The 10534-nt window shown below is 32.8% G+C and overlaps 1 protein-coding gene across 1 annotated transcript; it reads right to left on the bottom strand.

Annotated features, from left to right (window-relative positions):
- Positions 1–1022: 1022 nt before the first annotated feature.
- On the bottom strand, positions 1023–7148 carry LOC123665910 (multiple coagulation factor deficiency protein 2 homolog). Its single transcript, XM_045600138.1, has 7 exons — positions 7019–7148; positions 6758–6864; positions 5640–5669; positions 5241–5394; positions 4873–4915; positions 3927–4075; positions 1023–1395 (listed from the first exon to the last, which is right to left on the bottom strand). Exons 2-7 carry the CDS (start codon positions 6854–6856, stop codon positions 1196–1198), a joined length of 675 nt encoding a protein of 224 aa, XP_045456094.1. The 5' UTR covers positions 6857–6864; positions 7019–7148; the 3' UTR covers positions 1023–1195.
- Positions 7149–10534: the final 3386 nt, after the last annotated feature.

The raw sequence follows: 10534 nt of genomic DNA on the forward strand, positions 1-10534 counted from the left end.
ACTTTGCTATAAATATATGTATTTATATTGTAAATTAAATGTACAAAGACTATATTGTAGTACATAATTATATAGTTTAGGAATGTAAAAAAACTCATATCAGAAGACAATCTTCAAAAGTTATTAAGTCTACTTTTGCACAATCCGACCTACAAATAACATTTGAAATAAACTTATTCCTAATAGATTATTATTTAAAATTGAGATTTTGTATTAATTCATTTAAATTCAATTAGACATGGTTAAACCGAATAATGATTCTAGGCCTCAGCAGAAGCATTTGCACAATTTTGTTAAAAAAAATATGACAATTTTTGAAGATCGCTCTCTTACTTAGCGTGTGTAACAAGGCTTGAAACACAAATGCATGACAATGTATTGTCTACAGAAATAACATACAAACAATACAAATTTACATTAAAATACTCAAAACATGACACTCATATACAGACATGTACATGTGAAATGACGATACAAAAAATAAAAAAACATGTTCTTAATTATTTCTATATTGAAGACAGAATAGATAAATATTAATAAATAAAAACGTATAATCTTGTATTAAATACAATGTTTTGTGGCACTTTGAAAAGATAGTAAAGTACATTTGCGACACTTTTTCAATCAATTTTACTTTATTTTATAATAATAAAAGAAGAGATTCAAGATTATTCGAAGAAGAAAAAAAAAAGAAAAATATAAATTATTTTCTTTAAATATTTGAGTAGTAAACATTAAAACTAAAAAATTATTTAAATATTAAAAAAAATAAAACAAAAGAAAAGTTTTACAAAATAGTAATCGACCGTATTTGGAAGCACGTCAGAACAAAATATACATATATTTAATTATTAAAAAATACTCCTTAACTGTATCAGAGTAGAAATCAATTTATTTATTATGGCAACACTGGCATCAGACAGAGTATAAACAAAAGAAATAATGCTTTCTAATTATTCTTTTTATCAGTTATATTCATAATACCTTTACTTTATCTTAGAAATTATTTAAATTAATTGTTATTATATGAAACTGGCAAATTATTATTAGATTATTTAATAGATTTCAATACTGAAGAAGTCACAAAGTATAATTATTGATTGATACAATCGAGAATTTCAACTTCATTTAAATTTTAGTGAGTGATGGAGTCATACCAAAATTGCCACATAAAAAAATATCATACTAAAAAACACTAGTTCCCTTCCTTATTCTGGTTCTTCTGCTGTGCCCTAATAAATTCGGGATAGTCTATAAAGCCGTCGCGATTATGATCATCCATATTTAATATAGGATCTATTAAGTTAATTAATTCGTCGTCTTTGAATATTTTCTCTCCCACTGGGGGCTGACCCTGCTGTTGTTGTTGTTGTTGTTGCTGATTATGGCCTTGTTCTGAATGACAACACGAAAATGAAACAATGAAACAACAAAATGTGTGTCAGCAGAATTTACTCTTTAAGAACGATTATTGTTAATAAATATGATATCTTTCTCGCCGGAGACATTGCGCGGTAAAACGTAATGTTTCTTTTTTCCATAATTTTTTCATACCCGGGCCTTACAGCATTTCTTAAAGAGTAAACTCGAAATATATATATATATATATATGAACAGATACCTGCATTAAATTAACCACATATACTACATACCATTTATAAGACATATACATAATATCAGTCAAATAGAAATAATGTAGGAAAAAGATAGATATTTAATTTCAAAAAATATACTTTTAGGTCTATGAGTGTTTTATTAATTTTGTTAAACCTATCTTGTAGATAAACTTCTGCTGATATTTGTCTGATTATTTTATATATATTACAGAATGGTATATAGTAATAGATTTGATTTAGTGCTATCGCTTTCGAACTTGTATATAAAAGCATAAACTCGATGGAATCCACAAAAATGTTAAAATAGCGGAAAAGTTGTCCCACTTCGACTTTTTTTTTAAATTGTATGTTATAAATAATAAAGCTATGTGGCTACGGCAGTAAATAATATAGTCACCCCCTCTCTTCCGGGTGTCGTAAGAGGCTACTAATGGATAACACAGTTCCACTACCACCTTGGAACTTAAAAAGCCGACCGATAGCGGCCGAACTGCTGGCTTTGAAATACGCAGGCCGAAGACGGGCAGCAGCGTGTTCGGTGCAACAAAGCCAGCCCTGCGGTCACCAACCCGCCAGCCCAGCGTGGTGACTCTGGGCAATACCATGAGTTTCAGGCCATTTTTTGGCGCGAACTTGTGGAGGTCTATGTCCAACAGTGGACTGCGATAGGCTGAAGTGATGATGTTATAAATAATCAAGTTTAGTTGTTCTTTGGTTTATTTTAGTAGTTTTTGAATTTACAAAAACAAAACAAAAAAACAACAAAATTCAATTTTTTTAAGTGTAAATTAACATTTTTGTAGATTTTCTGAACTCCTAATTTAAGCTGTAAATGAATACATTTAACATAAATAAAGCCCTTTTACATGTTCACCAAGTTTTCAGTTTTTTTTGAAAAAAAAATCTTATAAATGCTTTTTTTTTTAAGATTTTAGGCTATAAACATTACTTTATATAAATGACAATCACAAAAGTCGATAATATAAAAACCGTTTGAATTAAAGGCTCCTAATACTTATACATCTTTGTAATTGTACTTTTGCTTGTATTTTATTTATCATACTTACAAAAATATGCATAGTTTTCTAATTTCACGTAAAAGGACTACTTTCATACAAAACCAATGCAATTATTTATGGAGACTTGGATACAAAAACAATATATGAGATACCAAGCATATGTCAATAATAAATTAAGGAAACAAAACTCTGTTTTTATAAATATCTTTTTTTATGAATCCCATATAAAATATATTAAATTTAATACGCCAAAAAATGGTCATACATACCAAAAAAAACCAGACGCAATCCAATTTAGACACCCAGCCTATCTTTCCAATAATCTTTTAAAAAAATAATAAAAAAATAAGACTAAACCTCAATCTATAATTTCAATAGTGTTACCAGTACCTAAAGTAATTTTTTTTTTCAATTATATATCAAAATAATAGAAATTAAAAAAATTTAACCAACATTACTAAAAACCTGTCAACTGAAATGAACAAAAATTGCAAAGTAACTATATTATACCCCTCCATCTTTCTATGTCATCGGCTTTATATTAATATATAATATATACATATTATAGTTATATACAATGTGTTATTAAAGTGGCGTCCTTCCATTGAACTGCAATACCAGAATCGATATTATAACAAATATATGCAACTTACTTGCCCTAACACATTAATAAAAATAACAAAATTAATTATGAAAGAATTATTATTTATAAAATTACCGTCCCTAGTGTCGTAACAATGACCAAGTAACCTGATTTTACAGTTAATTCAGTTATTAATTAGCCAATTTCTCCATGTCTTTTCAACATTTTCTTCTGCTGTGTGGTTACGACAGTAATGAATGAAGCCACTCCCACTCTCAGTTGCACTACCACCTTGGAACTTAAAAAGCCGGCCGATGACAGGATAACCATCTAACTGCTGGCTTTGAAATACACAGTCCGAAGACGGGCAGCAGCGTCTTCGGTGCGACAAAGCCAGCCCTACGGTCACTAACCCGCCTGCCCAGCGTGGTGACTATGGGCAAAACACATGAGTTCATGCCGTTTTTGGCGTGAGCTTGGGGAGGTCTATGTCCAGCAGTGGACTGCGATAGGCTGTAGTGTGTGTGTCTCAACATTTTCTTACAAATTAGTCGATTTTAAAGTTACGAAGAAATGAGCAGTACTTACTACTGCTCCATATTTTCCACGTATAATTTCGGCTATGGTATGCCTTCATATATCTCTATATATGACCCTAAACGGCAGGACGACAGTCTAATAACACGGTGTATATATAAAAGTACATACCGTGCCAATGTATTAAGCTCTTTATAAGCTCGCATCCATCGAGCTTATTGTTGTTATCGGCGTCGTGCATCTTGAAGTAGTGGAACTGTAACTCCTGCTCTGACATCTTTGACGTATCGATAGGCACTTCCATGTGCTCCTGGATGTGACTGAAGTTCAAATGAATATGATAAGCATACACATATGGTCGTATTTTTTGTTGGTACACAGGCGGTGAACAAGAGTTTGATGGTAAGACTAGGAGCATCGCCAGCGCAATGCCGACCCTACTCCCAATCCCCCCAGGAGCTCTCTATAGTGCGTTCAACGAGCCGAGATACCAAACGTAAACAAACAAAACGCGAGGTCATTCAACTATTCAGACTTTTGTAACCTTTTTTTAGTCACAATTTTTTTAAATGCTAAATATATTTTATATTTTGATAATTACTTAATTAAATATAATTAAAATTAGCGAAATATAAAAACCATTCCGAGCGCTTCAGGACATGGAATGAAATAAAATAATACAAAATCAAAGCAACCTCCGCGGTCCGAACGTTTTCAAAGCCAGTTAAAATATCGTTAGACCTTGCAGAGAGACGTGCAGCAGATAGCAAACAAACAAGATAGAAAGAGATAGACTATATTTTGTTTGTTCCGTCGTCGCTACGAAAAAATGATGGGCTTTGTTTACGTTTGGTATCTCTTCTCGTTGAACAGACTTTAACTTAGTTACACAAGAACACAACACTACTTTGGACCTGTTTTATCTGTGATTTTCTATAAGGTTGAGGAATTTACAGACGGTACTCCAAATTTTTAACAAGATATTTCCTAATCTACCATATCTCAATAAAAATCTATATATTCTGTTCCTTAGGGAGTCTAATGCCTTTACTGCTCTTCATAGCTTAACTTTTATATATATAAGTCTCTATAAAATATATATTACATATATACTTACTCCCTTTCTTGAGCAATGTTAGCGGCATTTAACAATTGCGGATCTGAAACGAAAATTAAATATGATAATATTGATTTTTAATAAAAAAAAACGATTCCACACGACTGAAGTAAAAGCTCTTTAGCTCCATCTAACTTATATCACCTTCTCAAATTTCGTCCGCCTCGCCCGATCACACTTTTCGTAACGCTCTCGTAACGCATTCACCAGCTTACTCGCCAAGTCAAGCGTGCATAAAGAAGTTTTACTTAAAAAATTAGAAACCTTCTAAAGAATATCGTAAACATCAAGAACACTGAACAATCTTTTTAATTCCCTCACCCTTAACAAATGTATGTACTTTTCAACGTAGAAATGACATCACATACCACCATGGCCATGTCCGTGAGAGTTCTGCACTGGCATCTGTTGTACGGGCACCTGCTGTTGATATTGTTGTTGGGGGGGCTGTTGATATTGTTGTTGAGGGGGCTGTTGATATTGTTGTTGGGGGGGCTGTTGTTGGTATTGTTGTTGTGGAGGCTGTGGACAAAAAATATGATTTTTTTCTTTTATACGAATAGGTCTGCAAACAAGCATATGGCCAACCGAGGCATATGTTTGTTTTTATGATGGTAGGCGATTACCGTAGCTTATACTCGTAGATGATTATTCAGATGATTACCCCCGACCCTGTCCAGAAGCTTTCTACCTTACTCACACAAAAACACTTTAATGCTTATGGTTTAATTAAAAGCGGGCTGATAGATAAGGTGGGTTTCTTTTACCTGCTGAGGTGGGGGTGGTGGCTGGTAATTCTGAAATAAAAAATACATATCGATAATATATCTGTGATTTAGATAACAAAGAAAATCCAATGTGATTTATTATTAATATCAGATAAGTATTATTTTTAATTTGTAAAATGTTGATTCAAAGGTTCTTTTGAAGCCTATTTGAATAAAGTTACTTTTGATCTTGATTTTTTATATGATGATGTGTTAAAGCAACGGTCACAGCACTAGCTTATGGGTATTGCGATGGCGGTAGTAGCCTTGAACACCGCACATGGCACACATTTGTTGGCTACACAGATGTTTACCGCAGTCTGGGCGTTTCTTCTTGTGCATTGTGTTCCTGGACTCCAGATAGAGAAAAAAATTCTAGTGGGAGCCATTAAGTGTAAGGCGTTTATTTATTATATTAAAAGGGCAAAATAAAAATTATTTTATGATTACTAATAACTGTGTTGAAGTTAAGACTGCACATTAACAGTCTGGCCAATTGTAATAATTCTTTCTTATATTATAAATGTGAAAATTTATGAGGATGGAAGGACTTTTTACCCTGAAATTTCCACAGCATCATAACTGCATTTAGAAAATATCAAATATAGCCTACATACTTTTTCTGTATAAATTATTTAGTATCAGTATTAAATTGCATTTCTGATTTTGCTTACCAGGCATACATTACTGACACAATTATATGTTTTGTGTGTAATATTTTAGCTACAGTGAGCAAAATCAGTTATTGGTGTAGCTCCCATTAGACTTTACTACTAATGCCCTAACATATTGATGAGTAAATGTTTGTAGTTTTGATTTTAAATAAATTTAATGAACCTTATTTTGATTTTAAATCCATTTAATGAACCTTGAAAAACTATTTTTAAAATTTTAAAACAACTTTTTTTTAAGGAAGGCAAAAAGTAAGGTCATAGGTAGGTTTCTTGATTATAATTTACAATAATATAATTTTTGCAATGCAGCAATAATAAACTTAGTATAGCCTTTGTTTCGACTTTTTATCGATTAAAAAAATAAAAAATAAAATGTTGGAAAAAGGTTCATTATAATGCCATCTAAAAAATATTGAAGAATAATTAGTATTGTTTATACGTTACCTGATAGTTCTGAGGAGGCACACCTGGCGCAACTTTTTGTTGGTACTGTTGCGAAATAGTACATTGAAGTAACCCAGCTAATATTAACAGACGAAGCATTTTTGCACCTGGAATCGACACACACGCTCACTTGACACGTATTTCACACAAAAAACAAACTTTTAACACTTTTTAACTATAGTTTCGTGTATTTTTTAAGTTTCTTAAATATTATGCTTTAATTTCTTATTCCTTATCGTAATGTGTTAATAATTAGTTTACCTTTAAGCTACGTGGACATGCGGTCACGATAAATTAGCTTATCGAATTGATATATTGATAAAATTAATAAAATGCTGTGCGTTTTGCGGACGTTTTCAAAAAACAAGTCGAGAGTCACACGTCACGGTAACATGTCATACATGACTTTTCCTGTTTACGTTTCGTTGTATGCAAATTATTATTATTGATGTTACAAGTTATTTATTTCGTATTATAGTGTAATATGTAACAATAGTAGTTTAAAAATTGAATATTAAAGTTCTCCTTACAGATAATAAATAAAAAATATATTTGTATATTTTTAGTCGCATTAAGGAATCTAATTCAGATTTTACAATATTATCTTTTAAATTGATAAATTTAAAAATTTGTGCGAAGGGGGTGGTTCTCACTTCGACTGATTTTCATGGTTCAGCACATAACATTTTATAGGATGTACGCAGGGCGTATTTTCAAATTCGGCGCCCCGGGTCATTTTAATTTGCCGCCCCATAAATTAAGAGGAATAGTTAAAGCAGCGTATTTAATTAGGGATGTGATACTAAATAATCGATTTAACTGGGGCATTACTAGGGCACATCCGGAAATATCCTTCTCAAAATCTGGAGCAGCCCGACTGGGGAAGTACCTCGACCTTACAGAAGATACCTACGCACAGCTAAATAATACTGCTGTCAAGAAATGTTGTGTTCCTGTGGTGGTAAGGTGCCCAAAGCTTCTGGGGGGAATTGGGGGTACGGTCAGCAATAGGCTTGTGATTCTTACCATCAGGTGAGCCGGACACTTGTTTGGCGACCTAGTTGTATAAAAAAATATTTTGTGAAATTTTTAGCAACCTTTTTTTTAGGCTGCTCATTCCTTGATTGGATTGAATAATGAAGCCAACGTAAATAACCAGAATAATAAAAATAACGACAATATGCCGAGTACGTGTCATCAGCTTACGCCGCCCCTCGCAGAATGCCGCCCCAGGCCATGGCCCTTTTGGCTTTGGCCCTAGGGTAAATACGTCCATGGGTGTACGTCGAGTACTTATCAATGTGTATTTAATTGACTTCAACTACATTGATAACGTTCTAATTTTATTACTTGTTGATGTAAGCTGATGTATTATTTTTTCTTGTTTGAGAACAATCATAGTCGTTCTATAACTTATTTACATGCTAAACATGCTATCCCACTTAAATTATAAATGTGAGAATGAATGGATGTTTATTACTTTTTTTAACACAAAACTACTAAACTGATTTTAATGAAACTTGAACTTTTGTCTCGACATACCCAATGGATCGCAAATTATAAAAATTAAATCACGGGCGCAGTAAATTAAAAATATAATGATTTTATTCACAAACTTTATTTAGCAGTACATTTAGAGAAACAATCAATAGCTATATAACAGGGTTATCTTTATTCCCGCTCAAAAGGTTATCCATACTAATATTATAAAATTTAAACGTTTGTATGTTTGTTTGTTTAAGCGTGCTAGTCTCATGAACTACTGGATCGAATTGAAAATGTATTTTTGTGTTGGACAGCCCATTTACCTCAGAAGGCTATAGCCAATTTTTTCCTATAATTAACGCTTGTGAAACCGCAGGGCACAGCCATTTTTTTTTTTTAAATATATAACATTCAAAATAGTGTTATATTTAGGAATAAGTTTAGTTACCCGGATTTGCGCTTAAAATACTTTTTTAAGATACATGAAATTTTGAAAATATAGTTTTAATTAATATAATTTAACAACCAGGAACGTAGTTACAAAAATTGTTACCTAATAATTTAAAATAGTTTTCCATTACTTACAAATATATATATCAAAAAATATTATTTCAGACTATAATATGGGAATACTTTTATGTTACTTGTAGGGGCCGTCCACAAAATACGTTCCAAAATAAGGGGGAGAAGGGGGTTTTGCTTAGCTAGGGGAAATGTGACAAGCATGACAAAGGCCTCAAGCTATTGTGACGTAATATTTACTGAGTCACTGAAAGTGACATGACAGAGAAAGGGAGGGTTTTAAAAAAAGTAAAATTTTGCATGACGTATTTTATAAATGACCCCTTATGTAAGTATTGTACATTTATATCTCTATATAAATATTTAACAAGTACATACTAAATAAACATTACAGGACGGTTTTAGGATCCCATTGGCACTTATTGAATACAAAGAAAGGTCACGGAACAATTTTATCTATGGATGACAACATTTTTACAATTGAGTAATATTTTAACAAACAAAATGACTGTATTTATACTCAGAGCTCTACGGAAGCTTCCCAATTAGTCGACAGAGTACAGCGTGGGCATTGTCCAACTTCGTTGATAGTTTGGGGGGTGTTAGCTATGAAGGAGTGTCTGAGCCATATTTATGTGAAAAAGGTATCAAGACATCGGCACAAGTGTATCAATATACCATTCTTGAGAAGGTAATTACGCCTCTTAACAACGCCATGTTTAATAAACAAGAATGTTTTTTTTTAGCAAAACTCGGTGCCTCGGTCATAAAGCTTGATCCACCCAAACTTGATTAGAAACCAACGTTCTGGACCTCATCAGACCTGAAGACTGGCCATCATCTAGTCCCGATCTTAATCCGCTGGTTTATGATTTATGGCGATGGAAAAATATTCCCATGGAAAGAGTGCGTGCTTCAATTGATAACCTTACAGGAGTATACACAGCTAAATAACTGTTATTGCTCTCAACTAGTATTGTGTTCCTGTGGTAAGGTGGCAAGAGCTCCTGGAGGGATTGGGGGTAGGGTCGCTAACATGCTTCCAATGATTCTGGTGTTGCAGGTGTAAGCTACGGTAATCGTTTACCATCAGATGAACCGTACGCTTGTTTGCCTCCCTAGTTCTATAAAAAAAATTAATACCATTTATAGCAGAGGTTCCCAAACTTATTTTGTCTATTGCCTACTTTGAGAATAAATTATTTTATAGTGCCCCAATTTTTTCACCAATTTAAAAACAACTATAACTTCAAATTAAATTAATTATTCGAGCTATATTAACGTAGATTAAACATTAATTCTAAAAGAGACTTTTACTTTAACCCGCAAGAGTTAACTTGAGACCTGAGCGCAGTAGGTAGTACACAGCGGCGCTCAGGTCTCTCAAGTTAACTCTTACGGGCTACATCTGCCAATGAGAATGATTATTTAAACGCAACTTTATAGTATTTAGACGGAGTATCTTTTTTCAAAATAAAACAAACATAATCGATTCTAATATAAAAACTAATGTGAATGAGGATTTAAATCACCCCCCAAGCGTCTACACAACGCCACCATTTTTTTTCCGGGTCTCTTACCCGCTTTATGCCTGCAACGCCCACAAGGGGGCGTTATGGCCCACTTTGGGAAAGGCTGGTTTATAAGATATATAAAATCCATTAGTCAAATAGCAACAGTAGTTTAGTCATAATTTCTAGTTTTACGTAAATGAAACACCTGATACACAGGAACAAGTCACTACTTGAGAGCAATGTTACTTGTCAAATA

The sequence above is a fragment of the Melitaea cinxia genome, chromosome 25 (assembly GCF_905220565.1).
Source record: "Melitaea cinxia chromosome 25, ilMelCinx1.1, whole genome shotgun sequence".
NCBI lineage: Eukaryota > Metazoa > Arthropoda > Insecta > Lepidoptera > Nymphalidae > Melitaea > Melitaea cinxia.

Excerpts from the sequence above, each read along its gene's own strand:
- LOC123665910 (XM_045600138.1), bottom strand. The coding sequence starts at position 6,856 with ATGCTTCGTCTGTTAATATTAGCTGGGTTACTTCAATGTACTATTTCG. Across the intron at positions 5,670-6,757 it reads TGCCTCCTCAGAACTATCAG|AATTACCAGCCACCACCCCC; the intron begins GTAACGTATAAA and ends TTTTTATTTCAG. Across the intron at positions 4,916-5,240 it reads TCACGGACATGGCCATGGTG|ATCCGCAATTGTTAAATGCC; the intron begins GTATGTGATGTC and ends TTTTCGTTTCAG.